At 38.7% G+C, this 23,728-nt stretch overlaps 1 protein-coding gene across 1 annotated transcript in view; it reads left to right on the top strand.

Moving 5' to 3' along the window:
* FNBP4 (formin binding protein 4) overlaps nucleotides 1-23,728 on the top strand; it is a 38,710-nt gene that overhangs the window by 12,835 nt on the left and 2,147 nt on the right. Inside the window, exons 9-16 of the mRNA XM_032638779.1 lie at nucleotides 3,112-3,236; nucleotides 4,132-4,236; nucleotides 5,133-5,266; nucleotides 6,255-6,442; nucleotides 11,349-11,659; nucleotides 12,205-12,349; nucleotides 13,086-13,420; nucleotides 22,057-22,214. Coding sequence (XP_032494670.1) covers nucleotides 3,112-3,236; nucleotides 4,132-4,236; nucleotides 5,133-5,266; nucleotides 6,255-6,442; nucleotides 11,349-11,659; nucleotides 12,205-12,349; nucleotides 13,086-13,420; nucleotides 22,057-22,214 — 1,501 coding nt within the window. The remainder of the gene's footprint in view (nucleotides 1-3,111; nucleotides 3,237-4,131; nucleotides 4,237-5,132; nucleotides 5,267-6,254; nucleotides 6,443-11,348; nucleotides 11,660-12,204; nucleotides 12,350-13,085; nucleotides 13,421-22,056; nucleotides 22,215-23,728) is intronic.

The raw sequence follows: 23,728 nt of genomic DNA, 5'->3' as shown, positions 1-23,728 counted from the left end.
ACTACTGATTCGGGATAACTTCTCCCTCAAAAACAAAAAAATGAGATTGGGTCTCTCCCTCCCTTTTCTTTTTATCACTCACTACGGTAATTGTGATAATCTGCATAAAGACCGTGGATTCTCTTTACCTCTCTATTACCAGTTGGTAAACACGGCAGGCAAAGCCCACCTCTGGCAAACCCAGCCTCATCTTCCCTCTCTGTATACAAGTTGTCCAGCCTTTGGTTGGGTGTGTAGATAGTCTGGTACTGTCATGAGGACCCAAGTCATCTTCAGGGTAATATAGAGGAGAACCTGCTGCATTTTTGCAGTCTGTTACCAGAACTAACTAATTTTAATCACCAAACCTTAGCTGAGTGTACCAAGCAGAAGGTACCTTATAGGTTACAGTTTAAAAATAACAAGTAAACAAAAACACAGGGAATAAATAAATGCAAACATCCTTGAATTTTTCTTTCCAATCAACCATATAGAAGAATATGAAGTAGAATTCTAAAAGTGCCCCTCCCCCCTTCGTCTTTTCACTGTTTTCATGCCCTACCCTGAGGTCCATTTTCTTTATTTTTTTATCTACATATATTCTTCTAGACCTTTTCCTCTTTTTTTATATACGTTGGTAGTTTTGTGTGTGTATGATGTGCATATGTAAATTTTACCATAGGAGAGATTAACCATATGGATTGTTAGACATACTTTTTTGTTTAACAGGGTCTTGAAGATTGTTTTTAACTACTGAGTAGTATAGATGTCTTCATTTAACTCTTTCCCCATTGATGGACATTTGTGTCCTTGTTTCACTCTTAGAAGTAATATTACATTCATTTTATCCCAAAAAAGTATAAGTATTAGCCATTCAAATATCCATCAAAAGAGTAGTGGATAAATTGTGATGTATTCTTCCAATTGAATACTGAGCAGCAGTAAAAAATGAATGATCCATTGCTATACGCAGTAACATGGATTAATGTCAGGAACAATAATGTTGAATTTAAAAAGCCACAGAAGAATGCATATGTTAGTGCTCCATGTATATAAGTTGAAAGCTAAGCAGAAATATTGTGCTTAAAGATCTATCCATGATGAAAGTAGAGGCATTTACCAACACCATCAGGGTGTGTCTGGTGTGAACGTGTTGGGGGAGAGGCACAGGGAGCTTTGAGGCGTTATTAATAGTCTTCTGTTAGGCTGGGTTGTAGTTACTTGAGTGCTTATGGTGTTTTTTAAATATACTCATTAGTTAATGATACTATACAATTAAAATAATGCTATAGTAAACATCTTGGTACATCTATCTTTATGCAGATTTTAGTACCATTATAGTATAGATTCCCAGTGGTATATTGCTAGGTCAAGGGGTATGTGCATTTTCATTTGATAGATCCTGCCTAACTGCCCTCCAAAATAATCAAGTCTTAGAGCTCTAGCAGTGCTTAAAATTGTTAAATTCTTAAACCTGCCATCAACTGTAAGATGTCTAATATACCAATGAACTATAAACTAGTAAGTGAGAGAGCAGAAAGATTTGGTTTTAGACAATATGAAAATGCAGAAGGAATATTAATGATCAAATAAAAAGAACAAGGCCATTGTATGAAAAGGTTAAGTACTTAATACAAAATTTTTTTTTTGTAATACAAAATTTTAGGCTAATGAAAGCTGTTGAGAGTGATGTTAAAGTCACATTTCTTCTCTAGATCAAATATTAACCAGCGTTAAGAAAAGGTACTCAAGTTTGTTTTTAGTCTGTGATCCTCCAGAGAGATTGATTTACATTGTATATGTGGATTAGTTTGGTAAGCAGGTGTTAAGCACACATAACAAAGAGTTCATATCTTTTAGTCCATTTAAGTATGTGGTAAACCTACCTATTCTTTTTTGGAGATTCCCACTACCAGCAGACAGCACCAACCAGAAGAGTAGGTAGGTCCAGTAAAGGCTGTCTACAGGTGTTAACCAGTTCAGGAAGGGAGTTATTTGGTATTTTAATATGCTGCTCTGGTCTTGAAAGCCTTTTTTTTAAAAATAAATTCATTTGTTTTTATTTTTCGGCTGTGTTGGGTCTTCATTGCTGCGCATGGGCTTTCTTTCATTGCGATGCACGGGCTTCTCATTGCAGTGGCTTCTCTTGTTGTGGAGCACGGGCTCTAGGCACATGGGCTTCAGTAGTTGTGGCACGTGGGCTCAGTAGTTGTGGCTCGCGGACTCCAGAGGGCAGGCTCAGTAGTTGCGGCGTGCAGGCTTAGTTGTTCCGCAGCATGTGGGATCTTCGCGGACCAGGGCTTGAACCCGTGTCCCCTGCGTTGGCAGGTGGATTCTTAACCACTGCACCACCAGGGAAGCCCTGAAAGCCTTTTTATCAAAACCCATTTGATAAAGAACCGTTAGATATTCTAGCTTTTGTAAATAATTGAAGCCATGATTTTCTGGAAGAGAAGATTAGAAAAGATTAATAGATGAAGGAGGAAGGGAAAGCAGAAACTTGGTAATGTGGTAAAACAAAGTAAATCATGTATATAGACACATTTTAAGAAAGGTGATTATAGGGGCTTCCCTGATGGTGCAGTGGTTAAGAATCTGCCTGCCAGTGCAGGGGACGCAGGTTCGAGCCCTGCTGCAGGAAGATCCCACATGCCGTGAAACAACTAAGCCCGTGTGCAGCAGTGAAGACCCAATGCAGCCAAAAATAAATGAATAAATTTATTTAAAAAAAAAGAAAGGTGATTATAAAGGATTAAATTTTTTGGCTCTTTAGAGACAGTAGGTTGATAAGTCACTAGGGCTTCCTTAACATGTAAGGAGAAAACAGGCAAAGGAGAGCACTAATAACTTTCAGATATTTGCTACAGGGTAAGAAAATGTATTTGGGGCTCTATTAGTATTGGTCCTTTTTTTTTTTAATTTTATTTTTTTTATTGAAGTATAGTTGATTTACAATGTGCCAATCTGTGCTGTGTACAGCTAAGTGACTCAGTTATACACATATAGACATTCTTTTTTTAATATTTTTTCATTATGGTTTATCAGAGGATATTGAATATAGTTCCCTGTGCTATAGAGTAGGACCTCTGTTTACAGTCCTTTTGATTTAATTTCACATATTTTCTTTTTTAGCAATTGGTGCTGAAAATTCAGAAAAAGTAGATGAAAATTCGGACAAAGAGATGGAAGTAGAAGAATCTCCAGAAAAGATTAAAGTACAAATAGCACCTAAAGTAGAAGAAGAACAGGACTTGAAAGTATGTATATTACTTAATGCAATTTGACAAATAAGTATTTTTAAATTGGCGAACCATTTTAAATAGGCCAACTACTTTCTTTTAGCAAGTAGTAAAAAGTAATCTTTACTATCTCCAAATATAAATCATTTATTTGGTTAGGTGAAAAGGTTATATTTAAGGCTGAAATAAGGAGCTATGAGACTGACTTGATGTAGAGAAATTATCTAAAAATAAATTCTAAATGCTTAATTACTTATAAGTAAGTCTCCATTGGAAAGCAGTAGCTTATCAAATATAGGCTTCTCTAGTTTGGAAGTACTAAAGAGACTCAAGTTACAAATTTAATTCCTGCATGAACTACTTGTCCTTACACAAAGGCATATTTGTTTCCAATTTCATTTCTGTTGCTAATGTCATGAGAAGAATTGGACCAAGTAAGCATGTGGCTCTTAAAGTGTGATCTGTTGGAAAAACCACTTAGCATATTCTTTTGACTTGAAAGAGTTTGTCCACTCACCAGCTAGTGTACAGCCGTGTAGATGGGACTGGGAGAATTAATTTTGTTCAGTGTGGGGCTAGTGTAAGCAATTAGTAATGGATAAATGATGGCTTGGACAATATTGGGGGTTATGTCATTTAGGACCTATTTTCAACTTCCATATCGTATTAGAGTAGATAGTGCGTCTAATTTCTCTTGACCTTGTCTCATTATTTAACACTTTGCTATGTGAATTATTTTACTGTAAATTAGGGTTTATCTTGTACATAACTAGTTGCGGTATGTGAGAAAGGCTGTTTATAGGCAGACCCATTTTTCTAGTATCTTCAACGATAAATGAAAGATTTTACATAATAAAGACAATTTTGCTCACTCTGTTTTTATTTTTCCTTTTTTTTCTTTCCTGCATTACAGTTTCAGATTGGAGAACTGGCAAATACCCTGACAAGTAAATTTGAATTCTTAGGCATTAATAGGCAGTCCATCTCCAACTTTCATGTGCTACTTTTACAGACTGAGGTAATTTAGCCATTTTTAGTACAAGCAGTCAATGTTTGAATGAAATGCTGTGTGTGTGAGGAATCTGTCTTATTTATGTTTCAGTCCTAAATTTAAATTTTTAATCTTGATGTATATTTGAACCACCAACCCAGGAAATAAAACTATGTATTAGCCAAAGCAAAACATAATTATGGAAATAAATACTGAGAGTTTGTGTATGATGATGATACTTAACCCCCTTGAATTGGCATATATTCTGTTTTTCTAAGAAATTAAAATTCTGTTCATAGTGATGATGAGACCACATAATGTTGAAAGTACTTTATAAGTGTTAAAGCACTATAGAGTTTTTTGGCAGGGCGCAGGCAGGGGTGGCACTCAGCTTTTGGGATCTTAGTTCCCCCACCCGGGCCCACAGCAGTGAAAGCGAGGAGTCCTAACCACTGGGTCGCCGGGGAATTCACTATAGGTCTACTTAAAAAGAGAAGTTCTGGATCCTATTTGTAACCTGTGTACTTTACAATAAATAGGATTAGGTAAGGAATTCCTGTAGGAAGCTGACTGATTTCATTGAGAACTAAACCTTTAATTTTGATTAATAACATTACTTAATTGAATGAACTATCTACCCAAAAAATAAAGTTACTGGGGAACCATCTTAATATAGTCCAAAGGGAAAAACAAAACTACTGCTACTCATTTTCACAGATGTTGGAGATTTGACAGTACTGGGGTCCAGTCTCATTTTTGAGAACTCTGAAGAGCAAACAAGATTTTTTAGGCTGGGATTTCTTTTCCCGTTCGGTCTAGTCTGCTGCCAAGAGTATACATCATGGACCAGAAGACTTAAGTCCCTTTTACCTCTGCCTCCTGACATTATAATAAATCTTTAACTTACTGCTTTTTTATTTTAGACACGGATTGCAGACTGGCGGGAAGGGGCTCTTAATGGAAACTACCTTAAACGAAAACTTCAGGATGCAGCAGAACAACTAAAACAGTATGAAATAAACGCCACTCCTAAAGGCTGGTCCTGCCACTGGGACAGGTACGCACTCTTCTCCCCTTTTCACCTTTCACCTTTGACATCTCAGACTTGATTTGTGATCACCACCACCTGACGACCTGACAGCCTGTCTGGAGACTGAGAGCAGCTGCGTTAGCGGTGCTGGGCAGGCAGAGCACCCCGAGCACTTGCAGAGTTTGGGCCAGCCACACGTTGGAGAAACAAAAAGCAATGTCTAAAGTGTTCCATGTAACGGATTTTTTCCCAAGATTGGACAAAGCTGGTTTTTACTCCAGAGTGTTGTTGCACGGAGTAGGGCGGGCTTGGGGGTTAAGCGCATGCGAGAGCTCTGTGCGCTTTACAGGACCTCTGGAAGCAACTACTCCTGATTAACCTCGGTGAAGTTAAGGAAAGCTTCGTGGCTGAAGATGTGAATGAAGAACAAGATTACTATCTTCTGCCAGCAGGTCAGATGAAAACATTTCTTTTTATATTTGGCTTTTCTTGATTTTTTTTTCGTTATTTGAAATCTTTGCTCTTTTATTTTTCAGCTCCCAGATCCTCTCCCTCTCTTTAGCTTTCACTGTGTTTGGTATCAAGAGTATGAAATGTGAATTCCACGGTTCAAGAGGGGAAGAGTCACCTTTCGCAAACTTCGTTCTCTTCTTTGGAAGGGAAATTAGTGTTCTAGGAGATTGAGTCCCTTTGCTAATGAAACTTGAAACCCTGTTAAGCATTGGCAAAAAAAAAAAAAAAAAAAAGATGTGAGAGGTGTTTTTCTAAGTCATCTGTTGGAGTGAGAGGGCTCAGGGCTGTATTCACAGAGCTGCTGGCAGTGCAAATAGCTTTGAATTATCCTTGGTTCTCCATCCTCAATTGTCAAAGCTCTTTGTTGCCTTTGTGAATAGCAGTCCATTAAGAAGAGGTTCGTCCCTGTGAGAGCAGACTGCTGTCCTGGGACAGGACCAAATGGAAGTGTCTTTGTAGGAGAATGGGTCTTAAAACATGTGTTTTCTTTCTTGTAATTTAGGGATCATAGACGATATTTCTATGTAAACGAACAGTCGGGCGAGTCTCAGTGGGAGTTCCCAGATGGTGAGGAGGAAGAGGAAGAAAGCCAAGCACAAGAAAGTAGAGACGAGACTCTTCCTAAACAGACCTTGAAAGACAAAACTGGCACTGACTCAAATTCTACAGACTCTTCCGAGAATTCCACAGGTGGGACAATTTACCCTATATTAATTGGAGAGAAATTATTTTAGAGAAAAAAAAGACTTGTATTAACATGTAAAAGAAAATAATTTAAATCATAATCATAAATTTCTAACTAAAAGATAACGGCTTGCCCTAAGGAAAAGAAAAAAAAGAATGCAGGGCTTATATTGAAGAAAACTAAGGTAGTGACTAGTTGGAAATAAGCGTAGTATTGATACCAGCCAGACTCTGCTAAAAAATAAAATTATGAGCCGGTGTATTTTGATTTTAAAAGATTGTCCTATAACTATTCTGTCATGCCACAGACGAAGCTGTGGATTTCCAATAACAGGAATTCTAATTAATGCTAAGGAACCAGTTACTTAAATGGTCGATATTTATGTGGAGTAATAAGAGATTTGTTCTGCCTTTCTGTAGAGCACTTAGTCTGCTGATTTTGCAACCTCATTTTTACACTTCACTAATCTCGTAGGAAGTATGGTTGTTACAAACCAAAATGATCTGAATAAATGCTGTGAAACTAGGACCATACTTGTTTCAGAGAAGCAAAATAATTGATCATTGCAAATCATCAATATTCTCGTATAAAACAATTAAGATCGCTCAATCCAGTTAAAGTACTGTTAGGGAACTTCAGTTTGGTTATATATTTTTTTTTTTTTTGCGGTGTGCGGGCCTCTCACTGTTGTGGCCTCTCCCGTTGCGGAGCATAGGCTCCAGACACTCAGGCTCAGCGGCCATGGCTCATGGCCCAGCCGCTCCGCGGCATATGGGATCCCCCCGGACCGGGTCACGAACCCGCATCCCCTGCATCGGCAGGCGGACCCTCAACCACTGTGCCACCAGGGAAGCCCTGGTTATATAAATTTAAAAAAGAAAAAAAAGGCTTTCACAGTTTTTCATTTACTCTGAGAATCTGAAGAACCATTGCTTGATTTCCTTATTATGGAAGAAGATACATTGTTTTTTTTCCTCGAAGTCCCCATCTTTCTTGGAATGACAAAAATATGGCTTCATTATGGCTAATGAAGCATAGTCAAGACTGTGATGAACAAACAGCCTTTCAATCTGAAAAACTGGTAGATGTTTCTTTAAATGATAGCATGTGAAGGTAAGAGTGTTGTGGAATGATTTCTAAAGTCATAAACCTTTGTGAAACTATATTCAATATTTTGTAATAACTTATAATGGAAAAAATCTGAAAAGTATATATATGTATAACTGAATCACTTTGCTGTATGCCTGAAACATTGTAAATCAAACTATACTTCAATTTTTTTTAAATCAAAAAATAAAGTCACAAACCTTTGAGGATAAAAAGATAGTTTTTTGTAAGATGGGAGTGAAGAGCTGAATTCTTACGTCCTCTGCTAATCAAAAATAATATTTTGTATTCTACTGGCTCCCTAATCCCAGTAGAAAAGTTCTGATTGTGTACCAAATAAAAATGGTCATGTACCAGTGATTTTGTTAACTTCTTAAATATCCTAAGAATCATTATCAGGTCACTCAAAATAGGCACCTATGACTGCAGATAATTTTAGAACATAGCAAAAAAGTGGTTTTCTACTTCATATTTCAGAAAAAAATTTTCTTAAGTTACAGGGTGTACCATTTTTATGAAGAGATTTTCTTTAGATTACTTTCTCATTCTTTGGGTAGTGAATAGTAGATACGTCTAGTAACTTGGTTTTATTTACTTTGTAATAGTTAGTGAACTGAAGAGGCTTGATGGTGGTTCTGGTTTGGTGATTCCCTTCTTGACCAGTGTCTAATGTCCCTTCTTATATGTTCTAAAGCTGAATATTCTAGAATTGCTAATGCTAAGTGTTGTGTGAATACCTTAGAGTTACACATTAAGTTACTTTCTCCCTTTGTTAATGACACGCAGTTGGTACTGTCTGATAAAGGAAAAAGCCACTGGTAAACCAGCTTATATATTTGAGCCTCTTGATTGAGAGCTACTAAAACCACATGATAAACTTGATCTAAATAAAATCCAAATCTTGTACTAAGGTCTTTGGAATTGAAGAGCAATACCAATCACTATTTTAAGCCTGTAAAGAAAGTGTCTAATGCTTGCTTTTTGTCAGCCCAACAGTGGTTAAAATCTTTTAAAGAAGAAAACATATACACTGAGGAGCAAGAAAGTTTCAAAGTTCTGTTCATTTTTAATCCTTGTTCATTGTTGCATGTTTGAATTTGATATTATATCTCTTAAGATGAGTGATACTTCAAGATACCCAACATGTCTGTTTTGCTGGGCTTTTGTCAGGTTAAGTTAAGCTGCTTTTCCAAAAAGTCTTATTTCTATAATAATTTCTTGATTTAAACTGATAAACTGGCCTCTTGCCTCAAAATACTAAGCAATAATACTTTTGGGGGGAATATAGGAAAACAATAAAGGAAGCCTACCTTTATAAGAAAGAAAGCCTGATTTTCTATTTATATAAGTAAAGATTCATAGAAAAAATATGTTCTTGGAGAATTCAACATTTGTATCCTCACGGTATTCTGTTTTTAAGCTTGATAGTTTAAAAAATTTATTAGCACATAATAAAAGCTATGTATATACCATTTTAATCTCTCCTTGGACTTCAGACTTAATGTTCTCTTAAATGGCAAAATACCTCAACTGGGTTAAATTTAGAAATGAAGAGAAGCAGTGTGTAATATGACATCCATGGATATTCAAACTAGGATTTCTCGAAATTCTTTGTATTTAAGCTAAAAGAGATAATTATCAGTGTTACGATGCAGCTTTTATGTTTTGAGTAAACTTAGTTTAGGATTCAAATATTAACTCTAAAAGTGCTCCTTGTATGATCTGAATTTATCAAGTCTAGTTTGTTTCCTATTTACAGAAAGCTCAATTATTTCTGATTAACTTTGTTGAAGGTTGTAAACCACATTATTAATCTTGAACCTACTGTGTTTTCTTGATTTCCTCTGCATAGCAGCTTCTCACCATCATAAACATACCAGTATTGCATTATGCTTCTAGATGAGAAACCTACCAACATATAAATCTGACAAATTTGTTTACCTACCATATATTATGGTTGGTTTAGTAAAAGGAAGTTTAATAAGTTATTAATCCTCAGTGTTTACTTCCTCAGTTCTGATGTAATCTTGATGTACTATTATGTAATGTAGTAGACTGCCTGCCCATACCCAAACTGTCTACCAGTTAGTGTAGAGATTCATAAAGCTTAATAAGACACTTGAAGTCTTTTAGCTGGAAAACTACATTCTTGTTTTCTGGTGAATTTTTTTCCGTTCCCTTTTCCTTGGTAGTAAGCAGTTTCTCAAAATAATTAGAGTAACCGTGTGAATTATGTTCTTCAAGTCTCTTACGTAATGTATCATCTACCTGTTCCATAAAAAAGTGAAGCTATTCTAAAAGCCAAATGGTTCATGGCTGCTTTGGTTTTACACTGTTGAGTGCCAGTGTGCTGTATTTTGAGCAAAGTAAGGTAAAAGGCCTTATCCTTGTTCTAGAGCCTTTTATAATAGAGTCGTTATTTAATCTACTGCTTTGACCATGGAATTTGACAGGTGACGGCATCTGGATCTCTACTCCGTGAGAAGTGAAATTTGAGATTTCTAACGCTCTTAGACTCCTGATATTTCACCAGGACATCTTGTTAAAATAGCACTAGGGGAGTTCCCTCATGGCCTAGTGGTTAGGATTCTGGGCTTTCACTACTGTGACCCAGGTTCAATTCCTGGTGGAGGAACTGAGATCCTGCAAGCAAAACGCACGGCTCGGCCAAAAACAAAAAACAAACAAAAAAAAAGCACTAGACTAGGGGTCAGACTTGACCACTAAGAGCTATATGATCTTGGGCAAGTCATTTCCCTCCTGGGTTTCATTACCTTTAAAATGAGAGGGGTAAACTAGACGATTTCTCATGTCTCTTCTACTCCTAAATTCTATGATTTTAGGGAGAAAATCCCCTTCAGCATTCCTGGGATATATATCTAATAGTCCCAAATATTGTGAAACTTCCCTATTGACGATAAAGAGGGATGGGGAAGGCTGCAAGTAAGTATATCTTCCTATTTTCTCTAATCTTTAAATCTTTTCCCAGCAGAGAAAGGGTAGTAATTTACTATGACTTTTGCAAATTTTGAGGAAAGCTAACCCTGCAGCTCCTCAGCTATAATTTCTTAACTTCAGCAGCCATTTCAAATCCTCCATATCTTCAAACACCTCTTCTCTGTGTTATATTTATCATTATCATTTACCTTGAAGATTCATGCTCCCTGATTTCCCTTTTCTCATCACAGGAATAAAAAATTACCCTCCCTCATTTGTTGCTGTGATTTAGTAAATGAATAATTCACACAAAGGTGTGAAGGAATGATAGGATTGACAATACCCCCTTGCAAATGGATTTTTGAAACTTAGTAACCCAAATTAATTGAAATGGGGAGAGTTCGTGTGTTTTGAATGTGTACTTCTCTGGGTCATCCTTAATTACTTATCTAGCTCACTAAAAGATTAAGTACATGGAATCAGTATTGCAAATGCACATCATTCACTCACTTTTGAAATAAAGAAGACCCCAGAATGTTGGCTTCTAGTTGTGTATCTTTGAAATAAACTTCAGGTTCAGATGACTGAATTTCTCATTAAGCTGATGTGATGTGCTTCATTTACTCAGCCATAAATCTGTACCCAGAAAACAAGACTAGTATAACACAGCTGGGGCGAGTGCTAACAGTAAATTCTATAAATTTATCTTTTCATGGAAGTCATTTTTGAACTGAGTTTAATATTTCAGTGACATCAGTGTAGAATAGATGTCTGTGGGACAGGTTTTGTCTGTATAATCAGTTGAACATTTCTGTGTTCATGGAGTTTTAGTCTTGCTTTTTCCCTGACTCCTATTTGTTTTCATAGGTTCTCTTTGTAAAGAGTCCTTTTCTGGCCAAGTTTCTTCTTCATCACTCATGCCACTTACTCCATTCTGGACCCTTCTTCAGTCAAATGTGCCTGTGCTTCAACCTCCATTACCTTTGGAAATGCCACCGCCTCCGCCTCCACCTCCAGAATCCCCGCCTCCCCCTCCCCCTCCTCCTCCTCCTGCAGAAGATGGTGAGATCCAGGAGGTCGAGATGGAGGATGAAGGAAGTGAGGAGCCTCCTGCTCCAGGAACGGAGGAGGATACTCCATTGAAACCTTCAGCACAAACCACAGTTGTAACTAGCCAGGTGAGAAATGCCATCTGGCATTCTGAAAAGTTTTGGAGGACCGGGGCATGATTGACACGTTTTATTTTTTTTTAATTAATTAATTTATTTTGGGCTGTGTTGGGTCTTTGTTGCTGCATGTGGGCTTTCTCTAGTTGCGACGAACGGGGGCTACTCTTCATTGTGCTGCACGTGCTTCTCATTGCAGTGGCTTCTCTTGTTGCAGATCACAGGCTCTAGGTGCGTGGGCTCAGTAGTTGTGGCATGTGGGCCCTAGAGCACATGGGCTTCAGTAGTTGCAGCGAGCAGGCTTCAGTAGTTGTGGCTTACAGGCCCAGTAGCTGTGGCTTGCGGGCTTTAGAGCGCAGGCTCAGTAGTTGTGGTGCACAGGCTTACTTGCTCCGCAGCATGTGGGATCTTCCTGGACCGGGGATTGAACCCGTTGTCCCCTGCATTGGCAGGCTGATTCTTAACCACTGCACCACCAAGGAAGTCCCTACATGTTTTATTTTAGAAGAGGGTACTTAACCAGGGCCTACAGCCACTGACTAGAATCTCTGTTTCAGACTTCAGCTGACTGTACCATCTCTAGTTCTCCTTCCACTAAAGCAATAAAGAGAAAAGCTACAGAAATTAGTACTGCAGCAGTTCAGAGATCAGCTACCATTGGTAGTTCTCCGGTCCTCTACAGCCAATCAGCTGTAGCTACAGGTAAGCATTGTGATTAAAATGTATTTTCATCCGTGTATTATCTTTGTTTCCAGAATTAGATATCATAAATTAATGTTAAAGGCTTTTCATTGCAAAGACAGTTTATGTGCATTTATTTCAGTTACTAAAAACCACTGTTAACATTGGCATATATCCTTCCAGGTTGTTTTCTGAGCATTTACACAACATCATTGATCTTGATGTTTAAGTACCTTAATGCTAAAATATTCAGAACACCAGAAAATGTGACTGGGTTTTTTGTTTGTTTTTGGGGGGATGGTTTGTGTGTTTCTTGGCGGGGGGTGGTGGTATATTAGAATCACTTTGTAGGTGATCTAACTCCCAATTTCCTTTTCCTCCTCCTTGTTTTTGGCTGTGTCACAATGTCTTTTTTTTTTTCTTTTTTTTTTTAAGATGTTGGGGGTAGGAGTTTATTAATTAATTTATTTTTGCTGTGTTGGGTCTTCATTTCCGTGCAAGGGCTTTCTCTAGTTGTGGCAAGCGGGGGCCCCTCTTCGTCGCGGTGCGTGGGCCTCTCACTGTCGCAGCCTCTCTTGTTGCGGAACGCAGGCTCAGTAGTTGTGGCACACGGGCCTAGTTGCTCCACAGCATGTGGGATCCTCCCAGACCAGGGCTCGAACCCGTGTCCCCTGCATTAGCAGGCAGATTCTCAACCACTGCGCCACCAGGGAAGCCCCACGATGTCCTTTTTATAGTTTTATGTTTTCTGTTCTAGGTCACCAGGCAACAGGGATTGGACACCAGGCACTATCAGTTAGCCATCCAGCAACAGGAATGGGTCATCAGGCCAGAGGAATGAACCTACAGTCCAATTACTTAGGACTGGCATCAGCTCCTGCAATTATGAGCTATGCTGAGTGTTCCGTCCCAGTGGCAGTGACTGCTCCCACATTGCAGCCAGTCCAGGCCCGTGGCGCTGTGCCCACCACTGCCATTATAGAGCCCCCGCCGCCGCCACCTCCTCCTCCTCCTCCTCCCCCCCCACCACCACCACCACCAGCTCCCAAAATGCCAGCACCTGAGAAGACAAAAAAAGGGAAGAAAGATAAGGTAGAGTAAACCTCTCTTTACATTTTAGTTTAAAATTTTTGTTTTATTGAGGTGATAGTTAAAGTATAAATTCAGTAGCACTTAGTATATTCACACTGTGGTGTAACCACCACCTCTCTCTGGTTACATAACATTTTCATAACTCCAGAGGAGAACCCTGTACCCATTAAGCAGTCACACCTCATTACACCTGCAGTGAACATTTGGGTGCGTATGTCTTTTTGAATTATGGTTTTCTCTGGGTATATGCCCAGTAGTGGGATTGCTGGGTCATATGGTAGTTCTATTTGTAGTTTTTTAAGGAACCTCCATACTGTTCTCCATAGTGGCTGTATCAGTTTACATTCCCAGCAACAGTGGAGGAGGGTTCCCTTTTCTCCACACCCTCTCCAGCATTTATTGTTTGTAGATTTTTTAATGACGGCCATTCTGACCGGTGTGAGGTGATACCTCATTGTAGTTTTTTGCATTTCTCTAATGATTAGTGATGTTGAGCATCTTTTCATGTCTTTGTTGGCAATCTGTATATCTTCTTTGGAGAAATGTCTCTTTAGGTCTTCTGCCCATTTTTGGATTGGGTTGTTTGTTTTTTTGATATTGAGCTGCATGAGCTGCTTTTATATTTCAGAGATTAATCCTCTGTCGGTTGCTTCGTTTGCAAATAATTTCTCCCATTCTGAGGGATCTCTTTTTGTTTTATGGTTTCCTTTGCTGTGCAAAAGCTTTCAAGTTTCATTAGGCTCCATTTGTTTATTTTTGTTTCCATTTCTCTAAGAGGTGGGTCAGAAAGGATCTTGCTGTGATTTATGTCATAGAGTGTTCTACCTGTGTTTTCCTCCAAGAGTTTTACAGTCTGGCCTTACATTTAGGTCTTTAATCCATTCTGAGTTTATTTTTGTGTATGGTATTAGGAAGGGTTCTAATTTCATTCTTTTACACGTAGCTGTTTTCCCAACACCACTTACTGAAGCGCCTGTCTTTTCTCCACTGTATATATTCTTGCCTCCTTTGTCAAAGATAAGGTGACCATATGTTCATGGCTTTATCTTTGGGCTTTCTATCCTGTTCCATTGATCACTGTTTCTGTTTTTGTGCCAGTACTATACTGTCTTGACTACTGTAGCTTTGTAGTATAGTCTGAAGTCAGGGAGCCTGATTCCTCCAGCTCTGTTTTTCTTTCTCAAGATTGCTTTGGCTCTTCGGAGTCTTTTGTGTTTCCATACAAATTGTGAAATTTTTTGTTCTAGTTCTGTGAAAAATGCCATTGGTAGTTTGATAGGGATTGCATTGAATCTGTAGATTGCTTTGGGTAGTATAGTCACTTTCACAACGTTGATTCTTCCAATCCAAGAACATGGTATAGCTCTCCATCCATCTGTTTGTATCATCTTTAAGTTCTTTCATCCGTGTCTCATAGTTTTCTGCATACAGGTTTTTGTCTCCTTAGGTAGGTTTATTCCTAGGTATCTTATTCTTTTTGCTGCAGTGGTAAAGGGGAGTGTTTTCTTAATTTCAGTTTCAGACTTTTCATCATTAGTGTATAGGAATGCAAGAGATATCTGTGTATTAATTCTATGTCTTGCTACTCTACCAAATTCATTGATTAGCTCTAGTAGTTTTCTGGTAACATCTTTAGGATTCTCTAGGTATAGTATCATGTCATCTGCAAACAGTGACAGTATTTTCAGTTAATTTTTATATGGTGTCAAGTAGAGATCTAGTTTCACTCTCTTGAGTGTGATACCCTGTTGTCCCAGGACCATTTGTTGAAGAGACCATTCTTTGCCCCATTGAATGGTAGACCTTATCTAAAATCAGTTCACCATAAACATATGGGCTTATTCCATTGGTCTATATGCCAGCACCACGTTGTTTTGATTACTATAACTTTGTGGTATGTTTTGAGTTTGAGAAGTGTGAGTTCTCTGACTTGGTGCTTCTTTTTCAATATTGGCTATTCAGGCCCCCTTGTAATTTCATATGAATTTAAAGGTCAGCTTTTCCATTTCTACATAAAAGACCAGTGGAATTTTGATAGGGATTGCATTTAACCTGTAGATTGCTTGGGTCTTATTACCTATTTAACAATATTGAATCTTTCAGTCTGTGAGCACAGGATTCCTTTCCATTTATTTAGGTCTTTAATTTCTTTCAGCATTGTTTTATAATTTTCAGTGTACAACTCTTTCATCTCCTTGGCTAAATTTATTCTCAGGTATTTTATTCTTTTGCGTGCTATTTTAAGTGGTATGATTTTACCCTTTTATCGTTAATGTAATGTTCTTTATCTCTTTTAACAGTTTTTTGCTTAATTTCTGTTTTGTCTTGTAGTAATCCACTTACCCCTTCTTTCTCTTGGTTACAATTTTCATGGAATGTGTTTTTCTGTCCTTTCACTTTAAACTTGTGTATGTCCTTAGATGTAAAATGAATTTCTTACAGACGTGATCAGTTTCAATTGCATTTTGTTTTTTTAATCCATTCTGCCAGTATTGTAACCAAAGAAAGTGGGGGTTCCAGCTGCTCACCACTCAGAAGCCAGTAAAGAGGCAAGGTTGGCGGAAAGGGAAGTTTGCTTTATTTTTGATGCTGGCAACCCGGGGTGGGGAGGAACTCCTGTCCAGAGGCCGACTCCCCCCACTTACAGTCAGTGGACAAGAGCTTTCATAGGTGAAGGGAGCGGGCTACAGGCAGAAACAGCACTGTCAGCTCTAACAGTCCATCTTGAAATTGGTCATGCGGTGACCTGATCAGCATCATCGTGATTGTTTTAAGTACAATTAATCTTCAGTTCCAGGGTCGGTTTGTTCCCATTTCCTTGAGGCCATTTCTTGGAATTGTGGCAGCTTATGTCATGGCTACAGTCTGGTCATCATGTAGTTAACATCTTCCACCTGGTGGGGGTTTCAGTATAAGACGACTCACAGGATGTGGCTCAGAATATTATCTATAGCCCTTGAGAAGGAACTTCAAGGTCCTTAACTATGCTTAATGACTAAACATGTATTACTTGGTCTCATTTGACTGTTTTCCTTTGTTTCTGCATTTTCTCATTTCTCCAATGAAACTTTTTTTTTTTTTTTTTTTTGGCTGTGCTGCTCGGCATTTGGAATCTTAGTTCCCCAACAAGGGATTGAACCTGCACCTCCTGCAGTGGAAGCATGGAGTCTTAACCACTGGACCGCTAGAGAGGTCCCTAATTACACTTATTCTTTGGCTGAAGTTTTTTCACAGACAAAATGTAGACCAAGGACATGACAGGAAGGGACCATAGGGTCCTGCTCCATTGCAGTATGTGTTTTTTGATTGTAGCGTTTAATCCGTTTACATTAGTAAATTAATAATTTACTATAGTAATTACTGATAAGGATTTGGTATTCCTTTTGGTTGTTTCCTGTATGTCTTAATAGCTTTTTTGTCTCTCATTTCCTCTCTTACTGCCTTCCTTTATGTTTAGTTGATATTTTTCAGTGACACATTTTGGTTTCTTTTTCATTTCCTTTTGTGTATATTCTATATTTATTTTCTTTGTAGTTATGGTAGGAATTACATGTAATATCTATTTTAAACTGGTACAGTCAATTGCAGACAAAAACTCCTATACAGACGCACCTCCACTCTGTTATGTTATTGGTGTTACAGATTATATCTTTATATACTGTGTACCCATTAATGTAGACTTGTAATTATTTTTTATGCTTTTGTCTTTTAAAATCTGTAGAAGAATAAAAATTATGAACCAGTATCACAATAATACTGGTTTTTATGTTTGTTCTTGTATTTACCTTTACCAGAGAACTTTATATTTTTGTATGACAAATTACTATCTAGCATCTTTTCATTTCAGCTTGAAAGACATGCTTTAGCATTTCTTGTAGGGCACATCTAGTGGTAATGAATTTTCTCAGCTTTTGTTTATCTAGGAATATCTTAGTTTTTCTCCCTCAGTTTTTTTTACATTTATCTATTTATTTATATTCTGGGCTGCATTGGGTCTTCATTGTTGTACGCGGGCTTTCTCTAGTTGCAGCGAGTGGGCGTTACTGTTTGTTGTGGTGTGTGGGCTCTAGGCACGCGGGCTTCAGTAGTTGTGGCTCACAGGCTCAGTAGTTGTGGCTTGCGGGCTCTAGAGCACAGGCTCAGTAGTTGTGGCATACGGGCTTAGTTGCTCCACAGCACGTGGGATCTTCCCGGTCCAGGGCTCAAACCCGTGTCCCTTGCATTGGCAGGCGGATTCTTAATCACTGCGCCACCAGGGAAGCCCCATTATTTCTTACATAACATCTTTGCCCTTTTCTCCTTCTGAGATTCCCATAATGCATATATTGGTCCATTTGATGATGTCATATAAGTCACTTGGACTCTGTTCACTTTGCTTCATTCTTTTCCTTTTTGCTCTTCAGACTCAGTAACTTCAAATGACCTATCATCAATTTTGCTGATCTTTTTTTATGCCTATTGGAGTCTGTTGTTTAAATAGTGAGTTTTCAATTCAGTTGATGTATTTTTCAGCTCCAGAATATTTCTTTGGTTCTTTTTAATAATAATATCTGTCTCTTTGTTGACAGTCTCATTTTGTTCACGTCATTTTCCTGATTTCCTTTCATTCTTTGTGTTTTTCTATAGTTCTTTGAGCACATTTAGGACAGTTGTTTTAAAGTCTTTGTCTAGTAAATCTGAAACCTTTCTTTCTTCCTTTCTTCCTTTCCTTTCTTTCTTCTGCGCTGGGTCTTAGTCGTGGCACATGGGATCTTTTAGTTGCGGCCTGCAAACTCTTAGCTGCGGCATGCATGTGGGATCTGGTTCCCCATCCAGGGATCGAACCTGGGCCCCCTGCATTGGGAGTGTGGAGTCTTACCTACTGGACCACCAGGGAAGTCCCAGCATGTGTTTGTATGCTTTGTGATCTTTGGTTGAAAACTGCACATTAGAAAAAATAACAAACTCTCCCAGTCTTTGCACACTGACTGTGTATGGAGGAAAACCTTCATTAATGAGTCCAACATGAAAGTGCAACATTTTTTCAGGCCTTTCCTGGGCATATGTGTTCCCTGGACACGTGCTTTTTTTTGTTTTCCTTTCCCCTTGTGTATTTACTTTTAATTTCCCTAAGAGAGTCACACCTGCTGCTTCTGTGAGCCTTATATGTTCTGTTGTATTCCCCTGCCCATGATCTTTTGCCCCCATCTGTCCACATGACTTCTGTCCCACTGTGGTTTTCACATGCCGCAGCTCCTGCTACTGCCTTTCACGGTTTCCAACCTGAGACCCAAAATATGCCACCATTCCTGGCTGACCTCCAAGTTAAGACAGTATTGAAACCAGTCCCTAAGGCAACCACAGACAGTCTAGAACATATCAGACATTCCAGTTATTTTCCTTCCACCTGGAGGGGGAGAACTGAGAATTGGGCCATTTCATCCCAACCACATTGGGGAGGGTGTGTGGAACAAGGGCAAGCAAACATGCCACAAAATTTCCTGTTTTTAGTGTGGGTTTTTCTTGATTGGGTGTTCTCTTGGTTGCTCAAGATCTTTGACTGGTTTCCAGAGTTCCCACAAAGCCATTTTAGTCAGTCTCTATTTGTTTATATAGTATTTCCATGGGGAAACAAGGGCTTGGAGCTTCATAGTCCACCATCTTTCTGACATCATCCTCATGAACACTTTGAATGCCCTAAATTTCCTAAAGAAACTTTCTCATCAGCTTTTCCCCTCCCAGTGAAGTGTTATAAAAAATCAACAGTGACAGGATAATGTCTTGAATTAGATTCTTGTCAGACAACTTACTCTACCACATACAGTTCTCCTGAGCCAACATACTGTTGACCACCTACGTGTCTTTACTTTGTTTACCAGTCCCACTACTATTCATTCTTTTATAATTAAATTGTTAGAATGATCAGTGCCCAGGAATCATTTCTCTTACGAAGCCTTCCTTGGCGCCCTGCCTCCAGTCTTCCAAGAGAGATAATTACTTCCACCTCCATTCATTCAACAAGTAATTTTTTAGCCAATCATGCTTTTATAGTCATATAAATAATAGTTTTGAAAATCCAGTATTCTACATTAATATGTCATTTTTATGTACCTGTTATCTGAAAACAGTGATCCATCTCTTTAGTGTTACTGGCCATTTTTAAAAAATACAAGAGGGTGTGGGGGGGTGGGCAGTGGGATGAATTGGGAGATTGGGACTGACATATATACACTGATATGTATAAAATAGGTAACTAATAAGAACCTGCTGTATAGCACAGGGAACTCCACTTCCCTGTACAATGGAAACTAACACAACATTGTAAAAAACTATACCCCAATTAAAAAAAAAAGAATATAAGATATATACTCAGTACCTCTGATGTTCAAGAATATTTAAGACCAATGTATATTTTCAGTCTTTTTGCTGAAGAGTTTTGTGTGCGGTTTACTAGAAAATAAACTAGAAAAAAAGGCATTCTAGCCATTTAATCTTTATTCCTCTGGCTGCAGTGTTCCCATATTAAAAACGTGTTCAAACAGCCAGTGCAACTCGGGATCCATGGTTTTGAATGTGATCGGCAGTACACATTAACTTCTGAAACATAAAGTACTTTCCCATGACAAATAGAAATGAAATGCACTACAAATTTTCAAAATCCTATGGAAGTCAGAATGAAAGCACAACAACTCTACCTAGATCTATGTTTTTTAATCATACTTGGAGACGTTCGGCGAGAGCTTGTAACCCCAGTGAGCCCTCTATGCACAGGTGACCGTTATTCATGTTACTTTTTACTCAGCTGGTTCCATGCTAACCCAGATGAGCTATGTTGGAGCTTGTTGGAAGGGTGTATATGCAGTGGGTCAGGTTGTACCACCGGTGAGATGACAGAATGGAATGTGGGAAGGTGTGTGGAGCAGAAGGTTTAAGCACTATAGATGGGCATTTCCCCAGAAGGTTAAAAACTGTCAGTGACAGTCAAAATAGGGTATCGAGCAGGGAGCCAAGTAATTTTAAAAGACTGAAAATATTAAGCTGATTTTCTCAGCTCTTTTGGGGACTTAATCAAGAAATGTGTTTTCTCTTAAGTGCAGGCCGGAAAAAAATGCTTGGGTCCTTATACCTGATCCTCACGGGAACACAGCACTCAGTCACACCTATCACTTGAGTGCCTGCTTGTCACGTTTAGAGTGTAACCTGGCCAAGTCTTCAAAACCGCAGGGATAAAAAGTGGTTCTTATCAATGTCTAATACAGTGTTTCTCTAAATTCAAAGATGTAATCACAAATATCAGCAGGTATATCTTGAATACATACTGTGTCAGGCATTCCCTCTAGGAGCTCTGTGTTCAGTAGCTAACCAACAAAGTCTCTGCTTTTGCTTTTGTAGAGCTTTTCTGGTAGGCTTGGAGAGGGTGTGGGGGGACTGGGTTGCAGAAACAGATAAGCAGATATATGTTCAGTGTTTAAAAATGCAATGAAAAAAAGTGTAAGAGGACAGAAAGTGACCGTCGGGAGGTGGTACTGTTTCATGTAGATAGGGTGGTCAGGGAAGGCATCTTTGCTAAAGAGTGCCATTGATCAGAACTCTGAAGGTAGTGATAGAGCAAGCCATGTTGGATATGTAATAAATATCACAAGCTTTTTACTGTGAGATTATGTTTATTATAGGCAATTTAGAAAATGAAGTTAAGCTGATAGAAAAATTTATTATTGTATCTCCTCTTAGAACTAATCTCATCATTAATGTTTTGATATACCTCTTTGCTTTTTTCATATTTAATGGTTGCCTTTGACTCTGTTGGCTCTTTCCAGAAAAGCTGGTCATTTGTTTCTCAGCACTGTGTTTCACTTGATGTGAACACGGCATCCATTTAAAATTGTAAAAAGGTACACTGTGATTCTTTTTTCCTTTTTCTTTAAAAAAAATATTTATTTATTTATTTATTTTGCCTGCGCCGTGTCTTAGTTGCAGCTCACAGGATCTTTAGTTGCGGCATGCAGACTCTTAGTTTCAGCGTGCACGCAGGATTTAGATCCCTGACCAGGGATCAAACCCAGGCGCCCTGCATTGGGAGCATGGGGTCTTACCCACTGGACCACCAGGGAAATCCCAGGTACACTGTAATTCTGAGAAAATGAGACAAGGGCAAGAGTTTTGAATTTCATAGAATAAGGCTAAAGAAGATGTTTCTGACTTGATTTCATAAAACACCACATTTACACTTTTTAGATTTTTTTTTTTTTTTTTTTTTTTTTTTTTGCGGAACGTGGGCCTCTCACTGTTGTGGCCTCTCCCGTTGCGAAGCACAGGCTCCGGACGCGCAGGCTCAGCGGCCATGGCTCACGGGCCCAGCCACTCCGTGGCATGTGGGATCTTCCCAGACCGGGGCACGAACCCGTGTCCCCTGCATCGGCAGGCAGACTCTCAGCCACTGCGCCACCAGGGAAGCCCCCCAATTTTTAGATTTTTAACCAAGCTTTAAGTTTATAGTTGGTAGAAATTTCTGGCAAGAACTTAGAATGGTATTTATTTTTGGTGTTTCTGTTCCTTTAATTTTGAAGTTCACTTATTCCTTCGAACTAAGGAAAAGATCCTGATCTCATGTGAAGGACTCATGCACTTGTTTTATGTATTATATTCCTTTGTTACAGGCAAAGAAGAGTAAAACCAAAATGCCATCTCTGGTAAAGAAGTGGCAGAGTATCCAGCGTGAGCTAGATGAAGAGGAGAATTCTAGTTCCAGTGAAGAGGACCGAGAATCAACTGCACAGAAGCGAATTGAAGAGTGGAAACAGCAGCAGCTGGTCAGGTAAAAGAAAGAACCATAGATGGCGCCGATAGTGGTGGTTGTAGCTGTGGTTTTAGAGCCATCACGTTCTTAAAATCATAGCCCTTAATTTGATTCCTTTACGGACTTACCTAAGTAGTTTTTAGTTCATAGAAATGTTTATTTCCCTATAAAAATTATAATCTAGGCTTTTTCAAAATCAGAAACATCAAATCTGTAATACTTCCCACTGATTGTTCCTCTTAGGCAAAGAGCTATCTTAACCCTGAGCATATGGGGGAAAATAGTCATCCCCATTTACCATGTAGCTCCAAGAGACTCTTATATGTATATTTTTAAATTTTACAAATAATTTACAGACATAAAAAATAAAGAGGAGAAAACTTAATTAGACATTTTAGTAAGAATCTAAACATAGCTAACTCAAATTTTTATTTATTTTCATGGTTTTTGAAGGTACACATATTGAAATGAGCAACATTCTTTGAATGCAACTAATTGCTCAGTTGTCATGCGTAACTTGGAACATACTCCTCTCATAAATGGTGCCAGATTTCAGGTTCATCTCTGATAGGTTCTAGCTTATCATTACTTCTGGTTCTGGCACTTGCAACCTCCATAAATGCAGTACTTATGAAAATATTTGGGGGAGTTCCCTGGCGGTCCAGTGGTTAGGACTCTGCGCTTTCACTGCTGAGGGGCCCGGGTTCAGTCCCTGGTCAGGGAAAGATCCTGCATGGCGTGGCCAAAAAAAAAAATTGGGAGAGGATAGCCATCTTTGCTTCATAATTCAAAACATTTTCATTCTTAGATCCATAAACACTAATTGGAATAGTCATTCCAGTGAATTTTTTTGTTCCTAAAATATCTGTTTCTCTCCAGCCACTACACACCTGCTTTCAGCATTTGTCCCACTTATGAACCTTATCAAATAAATTTTAACATGTAGCAGTATAAAACCTGAAAGGTTTCTAAGGAAAATGAAATCGATGGTCCCAGTTCTTGTTACAAAATATTGGATGAAGGAGGTTGTTCAGATTTATTTATTATTTATTTATTTTATTCATTTTTGGCTGTGTTGGGTCTTAGTTGCAGCGCACAGGATCTTTGTTGAGGCATGTGGGATCTTTCGTTGTGGCACGAGGGCTTCTCTCTAGTTGGGGCATACTCGTTTTCTCTTCTCTAGTTGTGGCACGTGGGTTCCAGAGCACGTGGGCTCTGTAGTTGCGGTGTACGGGCTCTAGTTGAGGTGTACGAGCTCAGTAGTTGTGGTGCTCGGGCTTAGTTGCCACACAGCATGTGGGATCTTAGTTCCCTGACCAGGGATCGAACCCGTATCCCCTGCATTGTAAGGCGGATTCTTTACCACTGGACCACCAGGGAAGTCCCAGGTTGTTCTTTTCAATGAGAATACTGTATTTCCTTTTTGACCTTACATTTCCTTACTTTTACAAAAATGTGTTGCTTTCCTTCAGTATGTTCACTCATCAGTCTTGAATTTGAGAAGATTCATCTAGATTATAGTCCTCTTATCA

The sequence above is a fragment of the Phocoena sinus genome, chromosome 8 (genome assembly GCF_008692025.1).
Source record: "Phocoena sinus isolate mPhoSin1 chromosome 8, mPhoSin1.pri, whole genome shotgun sequence".
NCBI lineage: Eukaryota > Metazoa > Chordata > Mammalia > Artiodactyla > Phocoenidae > Phocoena > Phocoena sinus.
The sequence above is the reverse complement of the archived record's forward strand: the minus strand, read 5'-3'. Positions and strand labels throughout refer to the sequence as shown.